Source organism: Bos grunniens, chromosome 29, assembly GCF_055505025.1.
Source record: "Bos grunniens cultivar Pamir isolate PY7600 chromosome 29, Bosgru_T2T1.0, whole genome shotgun sequence".
In the NCBI taxonomy this organism is placed as follows: Eukaryota; Metazoa; Chordata; class Mammalia; order Artiodactyla; family Bovidae; genus Bos; species Bos grunniens.
In genome coordinates, this window is record NC_141193.1 from 25,150,311 (window position 1) to 25,176,485 (window position 26,175).

The window sequence follows — 26,175 nt, forward strand, 5'->3', positions numbered from 1 at the left end:
GGATACGTGCATATATTGGGCAGAGGGTTGCTGCTAGTCATGAGAAATTTACTGCTAGTTATGAGGAGCAGATACCTCTGTTAATGAGTTTAATGCTTTTCTAGATATGAGAAGATGCAGGAAACTAGGGTCATAAAATCTCCTGAAAATATCTAACTATCTGAAGGCCTGTTCTGCCAGTTTTTTCCAGAGCACAGAGGGCCTCATTCCTGGTTTCCTCCCTGATCTCCTTTCACAGTGTGTTAAAGGTCAGAGACTGCAGTGGCTAGTGGCCTTGTAGAGGTAGAAAGCAAGTGATAATTTTTAGTTGGCACCTAGAACATCGGTGTCTAATCAGTGAAGACCAGCTCATCTCTATAGATTTAGCGTCAGCTTTCTTAACTCCTCAAGGCATGCTAAAAGATTATTTTAGATGTCTTTTTGATGTCAGGACTTCCCTGGTGGCTCAGACAGTAAAGCGTCTGTCTACAATGCAGGAGACCCAGGTTCGATCCCTGGGTCGGGAAGATCCCCTGGAGACGGAAATGGCAATCCACTCCGTACTATTGCCTGGAAAATCGCATGGACAGAGGAGCCTGGCAGGGTAGAGTCCATGGTGTCACAAAGAGGCGGACACAACCTTCATACCTCAATTATTTAAATTGCCACACCCCTTTAATTATTGTTTACTTGCCTGCCTGAACTGAACTCCATGACAGAACCTATATTTATTTTTCTTTTGGTTGCACTGCCCGGCATGTGAGATCTTATTTCCTGGAACAGGGATTGAACCTGGGCCCTCAGCAGTGACAGTGCAGAGTCCTAACCATTGGACCACCAGGGAGTTCCTAGAACCTATATCTTACAGAAGGTTTTAAAACCCAGCATCTAACATAGTGGCTAGGACATACTTGGTGCACAGCAAACATTTGTTGAATGAATGGATGAACATGCTCAAACTTTGATAGGGGAGACAAGCAAACAAAAAGAAAATTACCAAGTTGTGTGAAATAGGTAGTTTTGGGTACAGAGAGGAAGGGATGTCTAATTTCAGGCAGCCCTATCCCATTTTCTGCCACTTATACTATGTAATCAACATAAAAACACTACACAGTACATACAATTGCATTTTTGAAACACGTGAGAAATCTTATTCATAGGAATGAAATTTAGTGCCGATGGTGACTGCAGCCATGAAATTAAAAGACGCTTACTCCTTGGAAGGAAAGTTATGACCAACCTAGATAGCACAGTCAAAAGCAGAGACATTACTTTGTTAACAAAGGTCCGTCTAGTCCAGGCTATGGTTTTCCAGTGGTCATGTATGGATGTGAGAGTTGGACTGTGAAGAAAGCTGAGCGCCGAAGAATTGATGCTTTTGAACTGTGGTGTTGGAGAAGACTCTTGAGAGTCCCTTGGCCTGCAAGGAGATCCAACCAGTCCTTTCTGAAGGAGATCAGCCCTGGGATTTCTTTGGAAGGAATGATGCTAAAGCTGAAACTCCAGTACTTTGTCCACCTCATGCAAAGAGCTGACTCATTGGAAAAGACCCTGATGCTGGGAGGGATTGGGGGCAGGAGGAGAAGGGGACGACAGAGGATGAGATGGCTGGATGGCATCACTGACTCGATGGACGTGAGTCTGGGTGAACTCTGGGAGTTGGTGATGGACAGGGAGGCCTGGCGTGCTGCGATTCATGGGGTCCCAAAGAGTCGGACAGAACTGAGCGACTGAACTAACTTCCTTAGGGGAAGGGGGCAGTGCCTCTGCTTCATTGATGACTGTTATCAATCAGGTTGCTGATTCAAGAATATAACTTATGAGATGGCAGAGATGTAGGCAGGGTTAAGGAAACTAGTCAGAGACAACAACTAGCCACAAATCAGTCAGGGTTGAAGACTAGCAATAGCAGCAAGCTGTTGCCAACCCTAGGGGTCCAGGGTGGAAGCCTGGAGTTGTAGCCATGGAAGAGCACAGTCACTATTGGAAATTCAGTCTCACTCAGCAGACTAGTGGTGGGTGGAGGGGGACCTCAACCACGTTCTCTTCCAACCACAGATCTGCCTCTGCCTCTTATTAGCTGAGCGCAGAAGCCAGAACACAAGTGAACCCTAGTGATACAGTTCATAGAGGTCAACCTCCAGGGGCAAGGTGTAGAAGGACCAAGAAAGGATCTGGGTGGTAGAAGGGCAAACAAAATAAACACAGAGGGGAGATGCCCCTGCTTTGTGGACGACCTATATAATTGATGACTCCCCTGGTGGCTCAGACGGTAAGGCATCTGTCTATAATGCGGGAGACCCGGGTTCAAGCCCTGGGTTGGGAAGATCCCCTGGTGAAGGAAATGGCAATCCACTCCAGTACTATTGCCTGGAAAATCCCATGGACAGAGGAGTCTGCTGGGCTACAGTCAATGGGGTTGCAAAGAGTTGGACACGACTGAGCGACTTCACTTTCACTTTCACTTTATATAATTGATTCTTGCCTATTCAGTAATCAGACATTGATACAGCCCTGTGGATTGCAATTCTAGGCCTCATGTTTTATCTCTTTGCTGTGCTTAGTTGCTTAGTCATGTCTGACTTTTTGCGACCCCATGGACTGTAGCCTGCCAGGCTCCCCTGTCCATGGGGATTCTCCAAGCAAGAATACTGGAGTGGGTTGCCATGCCCTCCTCCAGGGGATCTTCCCAACCTGGGGATCAAACCCAGGTCTTGCACATTGCAGGTGGATTCTTTGCCATCTGAGCCACCAAGGGAAGTCAAAGGTGTTGATATATTCAAGTTTTTTACAATCTGTGCCACCTAATTAGTAGGTCTGGGGTGGGACAAGGGTATCTATGTTTTTAAAAAGCTTCCCAAGTAATTTTGATAGTTGTTGAGAACCACTGTGATAGTCCTTTCATTTTTATGGATAGGAAACTAACATCCACAGAAATGAAAAATACCCTAACTTGGCCACTCTCTGAGAATTATCCCTTAGGTGACATTAAAGGGTTTAGGTCAAAAGCTGACACATTTGCACATATCTTCTGGCCCAATTTTACCGATAAGAAAACAAAAGTGGAGTGATGTGCCCGTTTATATGACTAGTAAGTCACAGAGGAGGAAGGGCTAGTACTGTGTTTGTAATTTTTAATCCAGTGTTCATTCCAGGCAGCACACTTGGTAGGAGTGTGTGTGTGTGTGTGTGTGTGTGTGAGAGAGAGAGAGAGAGAGAGAGAGAGAGAAAGAAAGCAGCTGGCGGCAGCAATTCTAGTCTCCTATTCTGGTTAGGTGAGTTTCCCCACAGCTCCTGACTAGAAAGAAAGTAAAACAAGAGGAGTTCATACCACTGGGACTGTGTAGGAAGAGCCTGGAGGGGATAGGGGAAGAGTGTGAATGAGCCTCAGCCCCAGTCCTTGCCTCTCACCTTTATTTCCCTGGCTCTGAATCTCTGTCAATTCTTTCACTAGAAGAGGGCTGCTCCTGGCTTTGAGAGAGTGTCATGTGGACCACACTGGCTTTAGGGAAAGTAGGCAGGGTCCAAAAAAAATAAAAGAGGCCTATTGCGGGAGGGGCTTACAGGAGATCTCAGTCTGTGGGCTTCTCCCCAGCCAGCACAAGGAAGAATAGTACTATGGTGTCACTATTCCATGATGCTGAAAATTCCTTTATGGCTGCTAATTAGAGATAAGTAGGGCTGGTTCCTCCACCCCAATTCCCAAAGGCTGACACACAGCTACTTCCCTCTTTGTTGTTGTAGTTCAGTCACTAAGTCGTGTCTGACTCTTTGCCACCCCTTGGACTGCAGCACACCAGGCTTCCCTGTCCTTCACTATCTCCTGGAGTTTGCAGCCGATCAAAGACCACTGGGACATCCTTTAAGATGTTTCTGAAATCTGCAATTAATGCTGATATTACACAGACTAAAGATACATGGACACATTTGAAACCAAGCATGTTCAGAATCATGGGAATTACATGAGAGAAGTGGGAGGCAGTCAAATGGACTGGGACCTAGTCCCAGTTTTACCACTCCAGGAAGAGCTCTAGATTTAAATTTCCTGACACCAGCAGCCCCTGCCCTTCTCTATCCTACACATGTTGGGCTTGGGAGGAACATTGGAGATCATCCACTCATATATGAAGAAATCAAGATCAGATGGGGGATATGATTCACCCAACCACACAGCATGGAAGTGGGAAGACTGGGACCATTTGATTGCCTCCCACTTCTCTCATCTAATTCCCATGATTCTGCAGGTGCTTGGCTCCAATGTGCTTGTGTACCTTTAGTTTGTGTTCTCTCAGCATTAATCTGCTTAAGTTGCATTTTTGACAGAGTTCGTTCATACTCCTTTGGGTCCTTAAGTATGCTCAGGTCTGCCTGTCTGCCTGCCTGCCACATCATTACTGGTGTGTTCTTGTGGGTGTTAAGGTGTCTGTGAGTTGTTAGAGATGTGTGTCTAAGGGTGATTGAGTAACTGTGGTGGTTGTGGGTCTATAGGCTGCTGCATGCCTATATATGTGTCTCTCTTTTCACCTTGAAGGATATATGTGCATCTGGGCCTGTCGGTTTTGTGTCTATGTATTTGTTTGGTGCTTAAGGGTAATTGTGATCCTGTATGTGTTTGTGCATATGTATGGGTCTCTGCGGGGGCTTCCCCAATGGCTCAGTGGATAAAGCATATGCCTGCAATGCAGGCGACACAGGAGACGCTGGTTCCTTTCCTGGGTTCGGAAGATGCCCTGGAGAAGGGCATGACAACCCACTCCAGTATTCTTGCCTGGAGAATCCCATGGATAAAGGAGCCTGGCGGGCTACAGTCCAAAGGGTCACAGAGAGCCGGACACGACTGTGAGACACACACACACACACACACACACACACGGGTCTATGGATTGCTATATGTCTCTTTTTATGTTAAAAAGTTGTATGTCTACGGACCATCGTGTGTCCATTTCGATGTGTATTTGTGTACAGTGAAGGTTGTGGGTCTAACCAAATGTGTCCATGTGGACTGCATGTTTAAAGGCTGAAGGGAATCTGTCTTTGCATTTTACCTCGGTTTATGAGAAAAATGTGTGTAGCCCTGTGTCCGGGACAGAAAAGTGTCTCTTAGCCAACCTCTGTCGTCCCTCAAAGCCTGGGGTCACAGTTAGGTTTCAGGAGGCTTTGGCACGGACTCCTAGAGGGGCGCGGCCTGAAGAGCCTCTCTCTCTGGGGCAGTAAAGATGGGGTATAGGAGGTTGGGGGTGGGGTGGGGGGATGGGGGTGGGGTTGGGGGGTGGGGGTGGGGGAGGGGAGGGGCGGGGCCTCTCCCGACTCGCCGGCCGCCCTCCTGCTCTGCGCCCCCGCCCCGGCCGACTCAAGCCCTCTCATTGGCTGTGTCTGCCGTGACGTCGCGGGGATTGCAGACAGAAGCTCCGGCGCCCGGCGCGCGGGAGGTATCGTCGGTCACCGGGGCTTCGTTACTTCGTTGCCTCCTCACCTGCGGCGCGTCCCGGGCCGCTGCCTCCCGGAGCCGGGTGCCAGCCGCCGCCGCCGCCATGGTGTCCCCGGTCACTGTGGTGAGTGTGTGAGCGAGCGAGCCAGTGTCCGGCGCGGCCGGAGCCCACCGGCCTGGGGACTGAGCTTCGGCAGGCCAAGCCGCGGGCGGGGGGGCGGGGTGGGGACGAGGAAAGGCAGGGATCCTGCGGCCGCCCGCCGCCCCCCGGCGGGAGGCGGCGCGGTCACGGCCCCCCTCATCCCAGACTCTGGCGCCCCTCCTCCGCCCGCCCCCCGCCGGTCCGCGGGAGGGAGGAAAACAGCGGGCACGTGACTCGGAAGCGTGACTTTGTTGATCTCCGTGTGTCTGGCGCGGGTCGGCCGGGTGGCCCGCCTGGGAGAGGAAGGGGACGGCAGCGGGCCGCCGGCTCTGCATGGGCAGACCGCAGAGAAGAGGGGGAGAGCGGGAGCGGGGCTGGGACCTCCTGGGAGTCTTTTTCCCATTTCGTTCCCTCCCTTTTCTCATCTTTACAACAAGTCTCGGGCAGTGTAGGTGACGCCTCTGAGTCTAGGCAGCCTGGATCACGCGCAGAAGGGAAAAGGGGTCGTTCTCTATTGACACCCCTTGTTCAGACTTTCTCACCTGAACTCTTGTCTCTTCTCCGCCCCTCTCCTACTCCTAGCGCTGGGTTCTCCAAGACTGTCAAAGCCTCCCCAGCTACTACTGTTGTTTCTTCTTCTAGGGAAAAGGGGGCCTGGGGGAGTGCTGTGGAATAGATGCTTCCAAGGGCTGGCATGTGAGGCTGGGGAGATCTGGGGACTGTGAGGATAAGCTATCTCCTCCTCTGCCTGTGTCCCTGCCCTGACCAGCCTGCATTAGGGAAATCTCCGCAGGAAGGAACTCTGTCATCTCTTCTCACTGCTGTCACCCCTGGCAGAGCAAGGGCAGGCTTAGCCCCTGGATCCACATCTGCCTCTTCCCAGCCTCCTTCATCACAGTCTGTTCAGTGCCAGGTAACCACGGCCTGGAGGTCTGAGAGTCTGAGTGTGTACTCGTAGCCCTGTGCTGGGCAGCTCACTGGGCCAGAGACCTGTCTTTTGGGCAGAGCATGAGTATACCGGGAACGTCAGCTCCTTGCATCACTCTCTGAGCCCCAGTACCAAATGTCCAAGAAAAACAGCTTGAGGGCATCCGAGATTCAGAATATTCGCAGCAGCTCCCTCCCTGAGCTTGTAGAGTGCCTGCATGGCCTGGGAAACAACCCTTCTTTAGCTGCCCTCCCCCCTAATCCAGCTGAGACCCAGTCAGCTGCTCTAACTTCCCCCTCTCAGTTCCTCATCTCCTCCAAGCCTGACTGCTGGCTTCAGATCAAAAGCTGGTGAGAGAACCCTGCCTCCTCTTCCTGCCTCTCTTTCTGATGTGCCTGAAGTTGCTCTTGTTTTCTGGGAAATGGGATTGACTGACACCTTCTTCAACCCCCCCAACCCCTGAGATTGCTGGTATTTCAGGGACAGTTTTCTTGCTCCCCATTCATGGGTGCATTTCTCTAGGCAGCATCCCTGTCTCCTCTCCTTGTTCTTGATGGTACCTTTAGGCTAGGGCAGCTAGAGTGGAGGCTGAATTGTAGACTGGCTGAGAAGAGAGCCAGTGGGAGCTGAGATGATTGACAGTGCTCATTCTCACGCATTCCTGGCACTCACCTGGTGTTGCCGGGCCCGTGTCCTGGCCCCACTGCTGAGGATCACAAGTTGGCCAGCTGTGGCATCTCTGTGGTTTGCTGCTGACTCCACTGTATTCCAGACAGCTGGAGATTGATGCTGCCAGAGAGAGGCTGAGGGGGCTTTGTAGGGGGAGAAGGAGGGGGCGGAAAGGGTGAAGCCTTGGGCTGCAGGATGGGACACTATCCCAAAGTCTGCTTTCTGCCCAGTGACTATTTTGGTCCTGCCCCAGGGCCAAGAATGGGAAGTGAGTAGCAGGCTCAATGGAGCCCTTTGTCTTCCTAATCATTTAAGCCTCAAGTTAAAGACGGGCTCTTTCACACTGGCTGCTTGGGGCAGGTCACTCTGGGTTTGTGTCAGTCCTCCCTGCTTTGGAGGTGGGCCTGTCTTTGGGGTGAATGCCTGGGCTGAGGGTCCTGCTCTGAGCCCCGCTCTGGGCTCCCATGCTCTGAATGCTGCCTTTGTCCCATGTCTTCCAGGTGAAGAGTGAGGGACCCAAGCTGGTGCCCTTCTTCAAGGCTACCTGTGTGTATTTCGTGCTCTGGCTGCCCTCGTCCAGCCCATCATGGGTCAGCGCCCTCATCAAGTGCCTGCCAATCTTCTGCCTCTGGCTCTTCCTCCTGGCCCATGGCCTGGGATTCCTGCTCACCCACCCCAGTGCCACCCGCATCTTCGTGGGGCTCGTCTTCTCCGCCATAGGCGACGCCTTCCTCATCTGGCAGGACCAGGGTTACTTTGTCCACGGTCAGTCATCACAGTCGCCACCTGGGAGGAATCTTGGGCTAGAGGACCCTGGGGAGGGGCCAAGGATTTAGGAAAGATAATTTTTTTTAAAACAAGAACATAGGGAATTAAAGGGGTTCTGAGGCCAAAGACTGTTGGGGCCCCTGTTGGCAAACTACCTTGCCAGTGATACGGTGATCTGTTCTGGAGTACCACAGGAGAGTTTGGAGGTATCTTTGCCTTCGTGGATTTCTTCCCACCCCTGTTACTCCCCCGAGAGAGCTCCTGGGTTATCCCAAGCACTCCACTCCTACCCCCATCTCCTGTTACTCGTTTCTCACCTGAGCTTGCCTTCAACATCCCATCATCGCCTCTCACTCCCAGGTGTGCTGATGTTTGCCGTGACCCACATGCTCTACGCCTCGGCCTTTGGCATGCGGCCATTGGGTCTTCGGACAGGTCTGCTGATGGTAATATTGTCAGGCCTGTGCTATGCCTTCCTCTACCCAAACCTCACGGGTGCCTTCACCTACCTAGTGGGGGTCTATGTGGCCATTATCGGCTTCATGGGCTGGCGAGCAATGGCAGGGCTACAGCTGGTCGGGGCAGCCTGGCGCTGGACTGAGCTAGCGGCGGGCACTGGCGCACTGCTGTTTATTGTCTCAGACCTGACCATCGCCCTCGACAAGTTCTGCTTCCCTGTGCCCTACTCGCGGGCATTCATCATGTCCACCTACTACGCCGCCCAGATGCTCATCGCCCTGTCAGCTGTTGAGAGCCGGGAGCCAGTGGAGGACTACCGACTGAGCAAGGCCAAATGAGGGTCAGGTTCTGGTCACCTCTCTCTTCTCCTGGGACTGGAGTCCAGAACCTGGGAGTCTGCCAGAGCTGGCTTGAGATGACCACAGTACCAACCTGGGGCGGCAGGTACCACCTGTGAAATGTGCAAGTTTGAGGGATAAGCAGAAAAAAGATTCTTCTAGCAAAGCTAGTGGTCCAGGACCATGCTGAGAACTAAGAGAAGCCAGCCTAATGCTCCTTGCCGGAGCCAGGATCTTCCCACCTCTACCCCATCTGGACTGTCAGAGCCCCTCTGGAGGGCTGTGGTGCTCAGCCTCTTGACCTCCCCCACTTCTACTAGATGAAAGAGTCTGACTCACCCACTTCCACTCTTTCTGATTTACACAGAGTTGAGTGAGGAGGGGAAGAGTCTGTGCTGAGATGTCCAGGGCTTGAAGCACCTTTCACAGGCCTCTAGGTGGAAGGACTGGATGAGGGTGGAGTCTCCCTTTCCTGCATCTATCCTTGTTACTTGAACAATCTTAATGTCTAAGTGTTGGGTGGGAAGGTGGAGGGGTGTCTGTCCAGGTAGGCAAGACTGGGGACTACTTTGGCCTTGGGAGTTCTGCATACCAAGGATTCAAGTTGGTCCCATCTCTCAAAGGGCATCCGGAGCTCAAGCCCCACACCACTACCCTCAGATCCTATCCCCAGGGCTAGGGGGAACCATGCCAAAAGAAGGGGCCAGCCTGTGTGTGTGTGTGTGTGTGTGAGTCTTGTTTGTATGGTCTGTCTCCCAGCCTACCTATGTCTTACTTTGCCAGCTGTCTCTGACCTGCTGTGTGTCAAAGTCTTACAGGGAGAGGGCCTCAGGGAGCTGCTGAGGGGTTGCTGAGCCTGGCTCAGAGAGCTGGGCCACCCCCCACATACACACCCACTCTCAGTTCCTTCCTCCTTGCCCCTGCTGCACTGGGAGCAAGAGGAAGGGGCTCCAATGACACTCTAGGGTCATAAGACCCAAGGCACATTCAATGCAAGGGGAACAAGGATGGGACTACTCCGTCCTGTTGCTCACGTGAAAAAAAAAATAAAAAAAATAAAACAAGAGTCACTGGCTGCCCTGCTTGTCTGCCTGCGTGGCACGTGCCTGTCCTGGAGAGGTGGGGGTGGGGGCATGGCACCGGGGGCCCTGGGTGTCCTCGCAGCGCGGGTCACAGTCCTGTCCAGTGCATGTTGGCGTCAGGCTGGCTCCCTGGCTCTGGTGACACTGTGCTGGTTGGAGTAGGTCTCACTTTCTGGTCACGTGTGTGGGTGAGGATGTAGTTCAGGAGGATGGGGGATGGGTAGTAGTTGCCACCGTCCAAACTTGTCCTTAATGGCCTCCCCTATGCACAGGTGCCCCGCATCTCATTACTTGGTGTCCTCTACTGCTACCCACCTCCTCCCCTCCCCAGCCCAGACTTGCTACCTGCTCCAGAATAATCTAGATTCCCTTCATGCTTCTCCTCCTCCCTGGAGTCTGGGCTCAGCTGAACAGCTGGGAGGAATGAGATTAGATTGTATGATTCATGCTTTAGATGTGAAGCTCTGGCAGAATAACGTGTCACCTGACTCCAGAGGCATTTTCATCTTAATGGGCAGCTCCCTGACCCAGAGTAAAAAGGGAAGTCATGGATGGTAATGAGTACTCCATCAGTAGAGGGGTTGTACAATTGTGGGGATGTGGTAGACTCAAGCCCCGTATGGGTGTTGAATGAATCAGTAATTTTCAAACTAGCATCTGTACAGAGATTAGTGTTGGGAGCTGAAAGTGAAAGTCACTCAGTCATATCTGACTCTTTACAACCCCTTGGACTATACAATCCATGGAATTCTCAAGGCCAGAATGCTGGAGTGGGTAGCCTTTCTCTTCTCCAGGGGATCTTCCCAACCCAGGGATTGAACTCAGGTTCTCCCACATTGCAGGCCAATTCTTTACCAGCTGAACCACCAGGGAAGCCCTGCTGGTGGGAACTAGCAAAAGAATAAAGTAGAGGAGGGAGGTTCAAAGACCCCCATCCTTGTTTCAAGTCCAGTAGCTTAAAAAATTTTTAAGCAAGAGTTTGCTGCTGTCAAACATAGTGAGGTGGATGACCAATCCCTTCTAGCTTTCAGATTCTCTAATTCTCAAAGAGTAGGAATATGCATGAGTGTGTGCTCAGTCGCTGAGTTGTGTCCGACTTTGCAACCCCTGGGCTGTAACACACAATGCTCCACTGTCCATGGGATTTTCCAGGTAAGAATACTGGAGTGGGTTGCCATTTCCTTCTCCAGAGGATCTTCTTGACCCAGGGATCGAACCTGTGTCTCCTGTATTGACAAGTGCATTCTTCACCACTCAGCCACCTGGGATGCCCAGATAGTAGGAACCCTGGACACTAAAAAGGCAAGGTCTTGATCCATTTAAATCCCAGAACTGAAGACATACCTACTTGTAGTAAAGAAATGGGAATGGCAGGCTGGGGAGGAAGTTGAAAACTTCCCTGTTAAGCCCTGAGGGGAGGGCAAGGTACAGTGCAGTTGTGGAGGAGGGGAAGGCAGGGCAAGGCCCAGCCAGAAGGGGACTGGTCGCTCCCCATGTGGGTGGGTCTGGAGCAGGCTCTCAGGGGTTGGGCTTCTGAGTGTCCGCATCCCACTCCCAAGTCCCATTTCCTTGGTCCCTGATGCACACCATGGTCAGGAATATACGCAAAGGCACACGCACTCAGTGTATGTCCCATCCCTTCAGTGAATGTTTATGTTGACAAACACCACAGAGCATGCAGGGCTACCCTCACTGGGACCACACAGAGGACAGGCCAAGAAGCCCCACATCACAATGTCCTCCTGATGCCTGGGCTGGGCTGGAGCTCACAAAAGGTACTTTGATTTCTTCCGCAGACTCTCTGACAGATGCTAGAACTGACTTGTCATTTTTGTCTGAAAGAGCAAAGAAAGTATTTGTCAGTGTGAATGACCCTAGGGACAAGGGAGCCTCCAAACTCCTGGACTTTGAGTCACTATGCAGAAACCAGGGGCTGGACCCTGCCTAGGATCCTCAGTCCTTCCCAGCTGCAGTCTGCCAAGGTCAGCCGAGTGTGTGGGGCCAAGAGCTGCCAGTTATTCATTTAATGTATGCCACGCAGTGTGCCAGGCACTTCTATGCAGTATCTCATTTAATCCTCATAACAGCCTTAAGAATTAGATGAGAAAACAAGCTTAGAGTGGCTTGCCAAGGTCACATGGCTGATTAGTGTTAGAGCCAGGGCCTTGTGCCCATGTGCTTACAACCAGAATTAAGTTGTCAGGGATCTCTCTAGCTGTGGAATGAGAGCTGGATGTCTCCCACGGTGCCTTCCCTGGCCTGGTTCTGTTCCACAGTTCAGCAGCCACTGTGAAGGCATCATCTCAGTGCCAGGCACTTAGCTGAGTACTTGAGAGACAGCAACAGGACATGGTCCTTTCCCCAGAGACAGACATCTGTAACAGGACAGTTACAGTCTGTAACCATGGAGACTGTGGACACCAATACATGCCACGGAAACTTCAGAGAGTGGTAGAGGAGGAGGCTGGAGAGGTAGGTGGTGGGGGGTGAGTTTAAAGGATCATGACAAAGCTAGGAGGCTTAAAGCAAAGGGGGAAGAGCAAGGTAGGTCATCTTTGCATTTAGAGAGTTCATGCAACTAGCTATCTAGCTGTGAAGACAGTAGAATGTGTAGGAATAAAGCATTTCCCCTGCCTGTGCACACATGAGCAGAAACATGGCACACCTGTGTGCAGAGGGAGGGCCTCCCTCCTATCATTTCTCCCTCGTGTGCTTCCATCATGTCTAACTTTGTGATGCCATGGACTGTAGCCCACCAGGCTCCTCTGTCCATGGAATTCTCCAAGCTAGAATACTGGAATGGGTTGCCATGCTCTCCTCCAGGGGATCTTCCCAAGCCAGGGATCGAACCCTCCTCTCCTGCAGTGGCAGACAGGTTCTTTACCACTAGCACCACCTGGGGGGAAGGAAGCCTTTATTAGCTTCAGCGCCTCCTGTCTAACCTTATCCTGGACCAGTATAGTTTTGTCTTGGTTGCACATCAAAATATATTGAAATTTTTGTCAATATAAAAGATTCCTTTTAGAACCCTTCCAGAGAGATTGCGCTTGTCAAGTCTGGTTTAGACCTGATCACTACTGCTTTTTTTTCAAATGCATGTTTAGGCCCACCAAGGGTTGCAAACTACCCTGGTGCTGGGAAAGATTGAAGGCAGGAGGAGAAGGGAACCACAGAGCATGAGATGGTTGGATGGCATCACTGACCCAATGGACAATGAGTTTGCACAAGTTTGGGGAGTTGGTGATGTACACCTGGCGTGTTGCAGTCCATGGGTTTGCAAAGAGTCAGACACACCTGAGCCACTGAACTGAACTGAAGGGTTGCAAACTACAAACTCTTGATTGCCAACTCCCAAGTCTTCAGGGGCCAGATACATAACAAATGATATGGAGAAGATGGCAGAGTGGTTCGAACTTTGGTCAGTTAGAGAATATGTACACCACCCCATGGCAGATTAAATAAAAGATAGTGTCAGCCATAGGAAAATAATGGATCGACCTCCCACAGGACTGCCATTTTGCGCCTCCACCCCAGGTAGGACTCAGCCGGGGGCGCCCACCACCTCCAGGCCTGCCGGAGGCCGGCTTGGCGCCCTCACCATAGACGGTGAGCTTGGAGCTGCTGCAGTCCTTGCCCAGCTTGTTCTCCACCAGCACGCAGTACTCGCCGCTGTCCTTGAGCGTGCAGGTGGGGATGACGATGGTGCACACGCTGCTAGTGGAGTTGTACCAGAACTTTGAGTTGGCTGTGATGTTGACGTGGCCCTTGTAGAGGGTGACGGTGGGCCGCAGGTTCCCCAGGAAGGCGCGGGTCACGGTGTGCGGCTTGAGAGGGGTCAGGAAGCGCGGCACGTGGCGCCAGTGCTTCTGCTGGTACGGCTTCAGATTGGCGCTCAGATCCTCGACTGTGCGAGGGTCGGGTGGGGGTGGGAGTGGGGGACGTGGCGAGCGGTGAGCGCACCCCAAGATCCGCACCCACGCGCTCCCGCCTAGAGCTCGGAAGACGCCCCGGAGACCCAGCTCACGAAACCCCGATGACCTGGGTTAGATTCCCACGCACCGTCAGCTCTAGGGCCCCGACTTCATAGTGGTTCCTGAAGTTCTCCCTTCGTCACTCTCCCACCCCCATGACACTGCTGGTTCCAAGACCTAAACCCAGGTCCGCGGCGAGCTTTTGCGCTTTTCCAGACCTGGGCATCCTGGACTTCTTTTCCGCCACCAGCTTCCGGACCGGGCTGTTGACTGGCTTCCCCCCCACCCCCTAATTAATTTATTTATTTTAATGGAGGTTGATTACTTTACAATATTGTGGTGGGTTTTGCCATATATCGACATGAATCAGCCACGGGTGTTCATGTGTCTGATCACCACCATCCCCCCACCCCCAACTCCCGCACCCGTCCAAGCTTTCCCCAAGGCCATCCCAGTCTCCACCATCTCTGCTCTCTCCAATTGAATCATATTTCAAGTTTCCTGCAGCTATCCCAATCCTTAATCCCCTCCCTCCGGGGTTTCTGGATGTCATCCCCGTTTCTTGGACCCTCCCTGAATCCTCAATCAGGACGTCAGTTAGCCTCTCCCCTGGAACAGCTTCTCAGCTCCACATCCCTGTCCCGCACCGCCATCCCCGCCCCTCCTTCCCGCCCCCTACCGGCATCCCCGCCCCCAGGGGATCTCCCCACCTCCACGTTAGTCCCACCCCTCAGAGTCCCCCGAAGGAATCCCCTCCCCTAGGCTTCCAGACCTCAGCTTTTCTTCCCAGGGTCCCCGACGTTAGCGCTTTCACCTCAGTGCTTCTCAGCATTGGGTAACCCTGGCAATCTTTATTTCATCCCCGCCATCAGGGATCACTGATCTGAACCCCTAAGTCCCTAGACTCACTCCTGTCCTTGTTGACGAGCCAGGCAGGTATCCTTGGAGTCACCGCTTCGTTCTGGGCCAGCACCCGGAAGTAGTACTTCCTGCCGGGGAGCGAGTCGGTCACCGTGTACTTGTTGCTGAAGACGTGGTCGACCGCCGTGAGCCAGGTGGCCGTGCTGGCATCCCGCTCCGTGATGGCGTAGAGGACCTCGCCGCCTTCCAGAAGGTCGGGGCTGTGGTTCCAGGTCAGAGTCACTGTGTTGGTGACCTCCTCAGACAGCTGTAGGTTTGTGGGTGGCCGCGGAAAATCTGGAAAGGTCTGAAAATCCATCAGCCTCCCTGGGGAAATATTGTGCCCGAATATCGTCCTCCACATCCCCGCCGAAATACCGTGCCCCCGTGCCAGCCACCTGCCAAGTCCTAAGGAAGATGGGATGGGGCACCTTCACCTTCTAAGTCTCAGGCAGCCAGAGTCTGGGAGTCAAAACTATTTATGAAGTGTAGCTCTAGCTTTGTCATTTACTAGCCCTGTGAACTTAGGCAAGTTACTATCGGAGACCCATTTCCTCACTTGCAAAAAAGGCTAACAATAACTATCATAATAATGTTTGGGTAAAGTGCCCATTTAATAAAAGTTCACCCCTTCATCCCTTGGGGGTTTAGGGCTTTATTATGAAGCTTCCAATTCTCTTTAAGAGGTCACCCCAATTTGGAGGGGCTGTTATGCTTTTAACAGAGGGAGGTAGGAAATGCATCAATGCAAAAGAATGTTTCACATATTCTTTAGCATCGTGATTAATGCAAATTTAGGAATACACAATGTGTTAAACCTCAAAACCTGCAGATTTAAGATGATGAAAAGGCTCTTTCTTAGGTTTTACCCACCATCTTTATTATTAAAATTCTAAATGGTATCTGGGGGGAAACTAAAAATTAATAGGAAGCTCATTTCAGCTGTGGTTCAGGAATTCTAATGAAGCTATATGGCAGTGACACCGTGGGATTGTGAAGTTTCCCCAAAAGGGCTTTCTAGGTGACCACATCACATACTTTGTAAGTATTTCCAATAACATACAGGCCAGTTACCCCAATTTTTAATGGACTCATTTCTGTCTGTCTCTCCAGCCTCTTACCTATTCCTGCCTCTCTCTCTGCTCACTAACCCTGCTCTGCATATGCTGTGAAGCTCTCCAGATAGGACTGCAGAAACTGAAACAAGGGCTTGGTCCTAGTTCAATGCCTCTGGGGTTTCAAGACACTGGGAAAAAGTGGAAACAACTCTGCCCATTAAGGCAAAAGCCAACAGTCTTGCTCTGTGGTGCCAAAGGAGCCTGACTACCTTAAGGAATGCCGTTACAGTGGTTAAGACTCCAGCAGCAGAGGGGAGTGTAGGCAGAGATGTCTACCCAGGCCTCTGCTCATTGTCATACCTGCCACACACATGTGGAAGTCATGGTACACCTCTCCAGACACATTCTGGAGCTCAATGCGGTACACCCCTGAGTCAGAGCACTTGGTGCTGTTGATGAGGAACTGGGAGTGGTTTTTGCTCTTGGTGATAATTTCCCGGCCCTTGGTAGGGATGCCATCTTTCAGCCAGATCATGTTGGGTGGTGGGGAGCCCTGGGTGGTGACAGGAGATGGCACCATGGGTCACCTGGGTGGTATTTGGGGGCAGGCCCCCTCCCATTGTCCAGGAGTCTCCTATTAGGCTCTGGTGCCAGGGGTCTGGCGAGGGGCAGAAGCAGAGGCTATGGCAGCCATGGTAGCCATCTGGGTTTAGTGGTGGGCATCTGGGGGTCAGGGTCAGGAATGACTCACAGAGAAGGTCGCCTGGATGCAGAAGGCTGTCCCAGCGCAAACCACCATGTGACTCTTCAACCGGGCACTGAGGTCAAACTCAGTGCAGCTTCGCACCAGCAGCTGCCCATCCTTCTTCCAGTACAAGGTCACATCCTTGGATGTCAGCTCACACTCAGGGCAGGCACGGCTCCTCTCTTTCACGTGCACATTCTTGAGGGTGATCACAAATTTTATAGGGATGCCTATGGACAGACAAATGAACGGTTGCTTCTGCTCCCAACCTCCTACAACCCTTTCCTGCAGCTAGATGCTGCTGTGGTCCTCTTTTTGACCCCAGAAACTACAGGGCCCTGTGACATGAAGTGTGTACCCAACTCATAGAAGTACCTGACAGGGAAATTCCCAGCTCTGCTTCTTATTTGCTAGCTGACTCTGTGCAGTGTATTCACTTCCTAAGTCTGTTTGTTTGCTCATATGTAAAACAGGGCAACAGCTTTTACCTCCTCACAGCACTGCAGCCAATATCTCTAATGCCCCCTTGGCCCTCCAACAATAACTGCATTGTCTCTCTGGTGTCTGGACCTTTACACATGCTGAAAATGTTCTCTTCTCTTGCCCCTTCTCTGAAAACTGCATGCCTTTTCATTTTTCTTGGTAAAGCTTTGTCATCATCTTATCACATCCCCTCTGACATTGCAAGGTGGTATCTCTTCTCCGGGTTCCCACAGTCTCTGTGTCTCCATCATAGCAATGATTATCCCATGTCACATGTGTCAAGAGTGGTTCACATGTGTGACTCACCGTCATGTGTAACTCTCCAAACTAGCTATAAGAATGTATGTAGTCAAGATGTAATATATGATATGTGCTGTAATATATGACATTCGACCCATAAAGGCTAATAATTTCTTGGCTCGTGATCTCCCAGCTGATAGTAAGATCTTAGTGTGTCTTGATTCCTTGCTTAAGAACTTTTTTTCTAATTCCATTTCCACACCTACGTCTCCCACCAGACTAAGAGTTAGCAGAGAGGAGAGCTCTCTATTTTTCTACTATTCATCAAAGGACCTTACAAGGAGGAGATGGATAGATGGATGGATGGATGGATAGATGGGTGGATGGATGGATAGATGGATGGATGGAGGGAGGGATGAATGCCCACATGGAGGTTGCTGTGGCATGAAGCCCACCACTCAAGCTCTGGCCCAAACACTCATGGTCAGTAGTGAGCTGGGCCTTCTGAACCAGGTATCCTGCCTTGGCAGAGAACTCACCACCATCACTGAGTCTGGCATCCTGAACCTTATACGTGTGGGTCAGACCATCCTCAGACACTGTGATTTCATACTTTTCACCCCTCTTCAGCTCCTTTCCATTGAACTTCCACACAAAGTCGGGCACTTTCCTAGAGAGGCGGATCTCAAACACAGCTGTCTGGCACTCTGTCACCTTCACCAGCTTCATCTCTCCCAAGAACTTCAGTGACTTATCTGCAGCAAAAAGTAGGAAGGGCAGTCCTTGGGCTGATCCCTGGTCCTTCCTGAGGGGTAGGATGGTGAAGGCAGCATAAAGACTCAGGTGTCATTAGCCTCTTGTAGCCCACAGCTGGGGAAAACATACTTCCTTTTGTTCTGCTCGTGAATCATGGGAATCCCCTCCCATGACGTTCATATGGTCTCCTTCCCAATAACATTAACAGCAATTTTAGAAAGAATATGTATCTATGTGACTTTACATATGTGCCAGGCACTATTAAGGCAACCATCCAGTTCTCACACAGGAAGATTCTACTATTATCTCCCATTTTACAGATGGGAAAACTGAGGCAAAGAGAAGTTGAATCACTTGTCCCAGATATACAGCTCATAAGTGACAGAAGGTAGGATTTGAACTCCAGCAGTTCACCTCCAGAGGCTGTACTCTTAAGCACTGTGCCACATTGCCCCACGGCACTTTATCTCATGGTCCCATCCACAGACCCCACGTTTCTCTCCCCTGTTAATGCCCAACCCCATGCAGTCTGTGCTAGCCCCACAGTCCTTCCTGCCATATCCCCATGGACCCCATCCTTGGTTATTCCTTTGCCCTGACCCTGACCATGTCCTCCTTGTGGTCCCTCGTGCCCACACTCGTGCCCAGCACCATGAGCTCTGCATTCATCCACCTGTTGGCCACAGCCAAGCTGTAGGTGCCTGCATCACTCATGTTCACATTGGTAATGGGCAGCGTGTACTCGGTGCCCATCTGCTTCACATCATACTTCCCCAGGAAGTACCAGATCCTCAGTGGCTCATTATCCTGCCTCATGGACTAGGTATAAAAACTGATGAATGGATTTAAGAGGAGATTTCTATTCCATTCCATAAGGCCAGCCTGAGCTGAAAGGAGCCATATCTACCTTTCTAAGGTTCTCAAACACAGTCAGAGGCCCCTAACATCTTTCTAGCCTCATTATCTGGCTTGGTGGGATCCAGGGTCCCTGCCTCTCCCAAAGCCCGAACTCTTAATATGCATGAGTTCACTAGATGCTTTCTCTTAGAGGTCCAGATCATCAGTAATCTTCAGGACTGTCTAATTCAGCCTTTCAGATCGGTAGGCTGAGGCATAGAGAAAGGAGAGTAATTGTCTCAAATCAAACAGCGAACCGGTGGAACACCCAAGAAAAAAGCCCAGCTCCCAGCCCATTTCAGCCATGCCAAATGGCATCATTTTGCTGGGATGGAGAAGAGGACAGGGCTTATGGGTAATGAGAGGGTCTTGGAAGGAAAGGGATGAAGAGAAAGAAACGATATTCCAATCCCCACCTTGACCCACGGTGTTTTGACATTGGGGTCCTTCAGCTCCATGATGCAGGCAGAGACCACCGTGGTGTCCACCTTGGCTGTTATGTCTTTCAGAATTCAGATGGCCTGAGGGAGTATGATAACAAAAAGGCAGGTGTCAGAAGCATCTTGAATCTGCCCAGTCTGTGTCCCCAGGCCTGGAGAAGCCCTCTGAGCTTCCAGGGACAAATGACTAGGCTGATTAGGTAGCTGCATTCCCCTCCCTCCACATGGAACAACTTGAAGATGGAGGGGGAAACGGACATGATAAGGGAAGAAAAAGGAACACCATTCGAGGAACAGTTACTGAGTACAGAGGTGCCCTTGTGTATAGGTCCTCTAATTCTGGTGCAGATGTTTCACAATGACAAGTTGATTGAATGAATGAGTGAGAACAGCAACATAAAAACAAATGAAAAGGGCAAAAGTAATTTTCATTTTGCAGATGAAGAAACAGGTTTGGAGAGACTACCCCGCCAAGTTCACCCAGTTAATAAGGCAGTAAAACTGGACTTTGAACCCAGGTCTGTCAGATTCCAAAGTCGATGCAAATATATTAGGGAGCAGTCAAGAGAAAAGAGGTGGAAGGAAGATGACCTGAGTTCCTCACTGCCCTGGCAGTAGAGCATGCCCTTGACTAGGCATGGGCAGGGTGAGGAGACCTTGCCTCCAGGAGTCCCAAAGGCACTAGCACTGTTGGTAAGGCCCAGCCCCGGCCTGCAGCCTCCCTCCCCCCTGAGGGCCACTGACCTCTACCTCCACTTCCTTCATCCCTTTGAGCTTCCTGAGCAGCCCCCGGAAGCTGGTGAAACCATACTCCATGCAGACCTTCTCAAAGTCCTTCTTGGGCACCTTGGGGAAAAAAGTCTACAGCATCTCTTTCTCATCTGTCACCTTCTTCTGCTTCTTCTTGGGAGCAGGGGGTCCACTGGAAGGAAGGAAGTGGGTGACAAGCCTGGATTTAGTGCCTTTCTCTGAAGACAGAGGGAGGCTCTCCCAACCTTGAGATGCCCCTCCCTACTCCATGGATTCTTGGAGTCTGGGCCATTAACTCAGGGCCCTGTTGGAAAGCCTGGAGGGTGGGGGGACCACACCCTGGAAAGAGGAGCCTCCCAGTCTCACTTCTTCTTCAACATCTTTTTGAAATCCAATTTTTCTTGACCTGAGGACAGAGAAAGGGACAGGGTCAGACAGGGGGAGTTTGGTCCCCAAGAGGAAAGGCCAGGAGGCTTGGACTGGCTCACCCTCAGTCACCAGCAAGGACACGGTGTAGATGGCATCTGCATGGTCATTGCGTGCAGTGCACTTGTAGTTGTCAGAGTCGTCTGAGGTCAGTGACTCCAGCTGGATCAGTCAGGCCGGGGGGAGGGAACCAAAGGGAGACAGTGTTTTGGGAGGAGGGGGAGGAGCTGAATGCTGGATGTATGTGTGGAGGACTGAGCTGTCTCTATGATTGGAAGGTGCTAGGGAGCAGTCAGTGTGAGTCTGTCTGTTTGAAGCCTGATTCCACATGGGATTCTCCCCCTTGGCTGTGAGCTCCTGGAGGACAAGGACTTCCTCTGAGTTGCGACTTTATCTGCAGTTTCTGGCACTGGGCTGAGTGCTCCTTTATTTAACAGACTTACTCCTCTGTGTCAGGTATTGGGTTGAGCCCTGAGGAAATGGGGGTGAACAAGGCTGTCTTGGCGCCTGCAGAAAGGTGCTTAGGTACCAGTGGGTTTCCTGAAAGGGCTTGCTGACTGAATGAGCTGACTGAATGAGTGTAAGGAGTGGCTGGCCAGTAGGGGGCTCTGGGGCAGCTTGTGTGTACTGTGGGGGGTGCTAAGGCCCAATGATGGGTTTTTGATGGGAAGGAAGCAACTGGCGTGGGTGGGGAGAGGGGAGGCTCTGTCCTTTTCACAGTGGGAAGTCAGGGCAGATCTAGGAACAGAAGTAATTATAGGCCTAGGTCCCCCAGAGATCCCGCCCTTTCCTCAAAGGGTCTGGACCCAGTAATTATAGGCCTAGGTCCCCCAGAGATCCCGCCCTTTCCTCAAAGGGTCTGGACCCAGAGGCTGCAGAAGATGCTTAGACCTTAGGATGATCGGCCCTTGGCATTGCTCTTCTGGAATGTTCCCCTGAAGAGCCCAGGAATCCTCACTCTCACCTCCACTCTGTGACTAGCCCTTCCCTTCGTGCAGATCCCACCTCACCTCAGCCTGGTTGAGGTCCCCTGGTCTCATTCCCTTCTAGCCATGGGCATAGCTTTGGTCTCACGTTCCTCTGGGGCTCATTCACCTGCTGGAACCTCTCTCTTTTCCATTTGGTCCTGCCCCCTCCTTGTTCTGGCATTGCCCTAGCTCTGCCTTGCCCTGCCCCTAATTTTGGCCCCCTGCTCACTCTGGCAAGGACGCCCTAGCTCCTGACTCAGCCTCTCTTATCCTGCTCCTCCGGTAGGGCATTGAGAACCCCTTTTCTCATCTCCCAGCTCTTGGGTCTCCATTGTGGATCTCTTGGCTGTGAGAGGACCTGGGGCCCATCCCAGGGTCTTGGCCTCTGGCCTTAGGGGTCACTGGCCCTGGCACCTTCAACACGTGCTCCTTGTTCACACTGTTGTAGAAGATCTTGGCAGACTCCTTGATGGGCATGCCATTCTCTCTCTCCCAGGAGACATTGGGTTTGGGGTTCCCCTGCGCTTGGACTCGGAACACGGCTTTATCCCCTGCAGTGGGCACCTATTTTTGCCCCTTAGCCTGGAAGCTGCATCTCCACCTGCTCCCAGCTCTGGGCTGGGGAGAGACCCTTGGCCTGTCTCCACCAGTGATTGTGTACTGGGGGACGATGGCGGGGGTGGCAGCAGCAGCGAGGAGCTGGGGCACTGGGATAGAAAGGGAAGCGCCCGGGGCCTTGGGGAGACTCTGGGAGGACACACCCTCGGGTGAGGCGACCGGCTGAGGCTTCTCCATGAACTCCGGGACATTCTCGCCAGCAGAGATGTTTGAACTTTGGGTCACCAAGCTGAAGAACTCTGTGGAGCTGGAGAACTTCCTCTCCACCACTTCCTCTGTGCCGACAGGCGAGAGAGGTTAGAATGGGCTCCAGGCAGAGCTTAGCCTGGGACCTTTTCTCGAGGGGACAGTGGAGCATTTTAGGTCAGTGAGAACAGGAAACGCTTTGGCCAAGAAAGGAGGACCTTACAGTCGGCGGGTCATTGTGTTATGGCAAATGCCAGCCACTAGGGGAGCGAAAGCCTTATCCATCCCTCAGTGGTCGGTCAATCTTTACAATCTTTACTGAGTCAAGGTCTTGCATTCTACTTCCCCCTCTGCACTCCCCCAACCCCCCGCCCTTTTTTTTAGAAGGAGATTTCTTTTTTAGATTTTATGGGTCTCTTTGGGTTCCTCTCCTGGAAGTTCTGGTCCCCCAGTGACCAGAGGTCTACAGGCTGCAGCTGGTCTACTGATGTTTTTTATTTGACCTTTCCAATGTTTAAATGGGCTTCCCTGGTGGCTCAGGGGGTAAAGCGGCTGCCTACAATGCAGGAGACCCGAGTTCGATCCCTGGGTTGGGAAGATCCCCTGGGGAAGGAAATGGCAACCCACTCCAGTACTATTGCCCGGAGAATCCCAAGGACTGAGGAGCCTGGTAGGCTACAGTCCACAGGATGGCAAAGAGTCATACACGACTGAGTGACTTCATTTTCCTTTCCTTTAATATTTAAACATAAAGGAGCCCTACATCTAAAAATTGAGAGATTTCACGTAAAAATTCTAATTTCTGGATCCTTAACACTAGACGCATATTCCTACATGGCAACAGTCAGTGGGAGGTGAAGAGGGGCTGTCCCTTTCAATGGGCTACATTCTGGGCAATTCACCTCAAACTTTTTTTTTGCATTTATGTTCCCTCCTGGACGCTATCCGACAGTGGTTTTCAAGTCTGGCTGCAAATCAGGGTCCCTGGAGATCTTAAAAACACTATCAGATTTAACGGTCTGAGGTAAGACTCACATGTCACTGTTTTTTTTACTCCCTTTTCCTCCCACCTGTACACTAAGGTGGTTCTGGTGTGCCATCAGGGCTGAGAATCACAAATTATAGTCACTTGAGTTTGCAGCTTCTGGTCTTGAGTCCTGGCTGTTCCACTTGCTATGCCTCACTTGGAGAGGAAATGGCAACACTTCTCCAGTACTCTTGCCTGGAGAATCCCATGGACAGAGGAGCCTGGCTGGCCACGGTCCATGGCGTTGCAGAGAGTCGGACACGACTGAAGTGACTAAGCACGCACACACACATGCTTCGCTTGGCCAGGGGGAGTTGCTGCTTCTCTGGCCTTGACCTCTGTGCACAGAGGACTGACTGAGGAGGGATGACTGGGAGGACAGGTATTCAATATCCTGGTCCCTTGTCATCTTGGAATCACTTTCCTCTAGAGACATGGCTAAAGCAATCTGTTCTGTTCTGAGACCATTTCTCAGCTTTCCCTTGGCTCTGCCCTCCCTTAAGTCTGGTCCCAAGTCTGAACACCTGGAAGTTCAAGTCACTGGCTTATCTATTCATCCTCTCTCCACTGGCAGCCCAAGTCTTCTCTTTCTTAAGTAGAGCAGGGCCAGCATTATTGTTAAACAGATAAGGCGGCTACCTCCCTAACTTCCTCCATGCCTGAAATTCTACCATCAGAAATTTGTGCATTTGCCTATGGCTTTGATCTCCAGCAATTAAGAGTTCAATCACTTACACATATCCATGTGATTGATTTTTCCTGTTTTCCTAGAGATAGCATTTGTGGGCAAGCATCCTGCTGGCTTAGCTTTATCAAATCACAGATTAGAAGCACAGGTTGGGAGGGCTGTTGGTGGTATCTCAGGCTTTTGAGGGGCCCATTGGTCACAAAGATGGGAGGAAGAAAGGCTGCCTCTACCTAAGTCCACCCGCTTACCAGCCATCCCACTCTATTTGCCTCCCACGATCTTGGTTGTCTAGGAGAAGGTCTGCATGTGGGTGGTAGAGCTGGAGAACTCCATGGACACGTGCTCCTGAAGCATCTGCTTGTGGTGAATGGTCGTCATGGTGACAAGGCGTGGGCACTCACCTGGGAGGACCAGGAAGGGATGATGCCGTGAAGGATAAGGAAGGGAGCAGGAGGGAGACTCAGAGATGTTGTGTGTGTGTGTGTCCCCACAGCGGGGTAGGGGAAGGGACAGAGCAGGTGAACACAGAGAGAGATGACTGTTTACAGGGAGGGGTGGGGAGAAGCTGGATGACTGTTTACAGGGAGGGTGAGGAGAGGCTGGGTGGCAAGCCTCTTCCCTCTGGCCTCTCTTCTCTTCCCTTGGTATCTCCTTTTCCCTGGTTGGCTACAAGGACCAATGGGTATGTAACCAATGACTATGTAACCCCAAACCATTCCAGATCCTTGGAGGGGGAGGAGATAGGGTTTAGACTTACCCAGTGAACCCAGCAAGGCCCAGAGGGAGCTGAGGATACCTTTTGATAGCTACATGGAACTGGTGGGGTGGGGCAGTGCTGGAGGCTTCATCAGGAGGGAATGAAGTCAGACCTGAGAAGGAACTTCCTGACTAAGCCACACTGGAGCCGGCCTTGGAAGGAAACTGGATCTTCTTGCCGGGCCCTGGGGAGCCCTGGCATTGGGGGAATGCTGAGACAAATGACAGCACATTCCTACAGCTCTGCTTTCCTTTCCGATATGATAAAGACGGAGCTTGAGTCTTTATTTCTTGTAATTTTTAAGTTGGTAATTCAATCACATGGTTAAAAAACAAAACAATAGAAACATCTGTGTAAAGAGGCTCCCTCCTGCTCCCAAGGCCCTCTATCTCCCAGCCTTCCGCAACAGGTAACCACTTGTGGTCTTTATGCTCCTTCTGGAGCTCTTTCCTACAAATTTGAATATGTTTTTGTCTTCATCCTCCCCCTCTTTTTTTTTTTTAATACATAACGTAGCCTATTATACAAGCTATTCAGCTCTCTTTTCACTTTGTACACCTTGGAGGTCTTTCCATCCCTGTTTATGAAGTTTTCCCATTCTTGTTAACACCTACACAGTATTCCATAAAATAGATGTACATACCATCTTTTCTTTAACCAGAGTGGCAGTTTTCTTCTAATACTTATTTTTATTTATTTGGCTGCCCTGGGTCTCAGTTGCAGCACATGGTATCTTTGATTTTTGTCGTGGCATGTGGGAATCTTTAGGTACAACATAGTGTTAATCGCTCAGTTGTCCCCCCTGATGACTACAGCCCATCAGGCTCCTCTGTCCATGGGATTCTCCACAGGAATACTGGAATGGGTTGCCATTTCCTTTGCCACAGAGTTGCAGTTTTTAAACCCCAATTTTTTGTATATGAGCAACTGACATCTGAGAAATGACCTGTCCAAGGTCACTCAGACTAGAATCCTGGCCCCTTGACTCCCAGTCCAGTGCCCTTCCAGAGGACCCCAAAGCCTTCTTCCAAGCCAGAAGGTTTGGGGCTAAACTTTGCCCCCTCATCTGATGACACCTCTCTACCTGGTCCCTCCGGGTTTGGAGACATCTCCCCAGCCCCAGCTCCTGCTGTCCCCCTCTGGGCTCAGAAAGCAGACTCTGCCCCTTTCCTCAGGAAAGAGGGAAGCCTTACCTTTGTGTCACCAGTCCCTTCTAACCTTCAAAGGCTGTGTCCACCCACGACTTTGGAGACCCAGCTGGTGCCTGGGCTGTAGCCTGACCAGTCTCCTTTTTCTTTTGTCCCAGCAATGTGACCACCCGGAGTCACTGGTTCCTTAAATGTCTGGCCCCCTGGGGGTGATCCCTTACTCAGGCTCCACAGCTGCCCCAGCCAGCTGGCACACTGCTTTGGGGGGTAGCTGGGGCCAGGGCTGGAGGAAGTGCAGGGGTCTGGGCAGGCAGGTGGCCGAGC

At 51.4% G+C, this 26,175-nt stretch overlaps 2 protein-coding genes and 1 non-coding gene across 3 annotated transcripts; 1 reads left to right on the top strand and 2 right to left on the bottom strand.

Moving 5' to 3' along the window:
* Window positions 1-749: 749 nt before the first annotated feature.
* On the bottom strand, window positions 750-823 carry TRNAD-GUC (transfer RNA aspartic acid (anticodon GUC)). The gene has a single exon. It is a non-coding gene; the product is annotated as a tRNA-Asp (tRNA).
* A 4,544-nt stretch (window positions 824-5,367) lies between these two features.
* On the top strand, window positions 5,368-9,777 carry TMEM86A (transmembrane protein 86A). The gene is made up of 3 exons (XM_086385159.1): window positions 5,368-5,531; window positions 7,647-7,911; window positions 8,275-9,777. The coding sequence occupies exons 1-3, from the start codon at window positions 5,511-5,513 to the stop codon at window positions 8,709-8,711; spliced, it is 723 nt and encodes a 240-aa protein (XP_086241285.1). The 5' UTR covers window positions 5,368-5,510; the 3' UTR covers window positions 8,712-9,777.
* A 1,646-nt stretch (window positions 9,778-11,423) lies between these two features.
* IGSF22 (immunoglobulin superfamily member 22) lies at window positions 11,424-24,324 on the bottom strand. Its single transcript, XM_086384136.1, is given in 14 exon segments — window positions 11,424-11,628; window positions 13,392-13,697; window positions 14,674-14,961; window positions 16,083-16,275; window positions 16,474-16,697; window positions 17,529-17,945; window positions 18,591-18,753; window positions 19,260-19,364; window positions 20,028-20,205; window positions 20,400-20,439; window positions 20,522-20,621; window positions 21,842-21,978; window positions 22,189-22,320; window positions 24,216-24,324. Coding segments are annotated over 14 exon segments (2,538 nt in total). The 3' UTR covers window positions 11,424-11,482.
* Between the last annotated feature and the right edge of the window lie 1,851 nt (window positions 24,325-26,175).

Excerpts from the sequence above, each read along its gene's own strand:
- TMEM86A (XM_086385159.1), top strand. The coding sequence starts at position 5,511 with ATGGTGTCCCCGGTCACTGTG. Across the intron at positions 5,532-7,646 it reads TGGTGTCCCCGGTCACTGTG|GTGAAGAGTGAGGGACCCAA; the intron begins GTGAGTGTGTGA and ends CATGTCTTCCAG. Across the intron at positions 7,912-8,274 it reads CCAGGGTTACTTTGTCCACG|GTGTGCTGATGTTTGCCGTG; the intron begins GTCAGTCATCAC and ends TCTCACTCCCAG.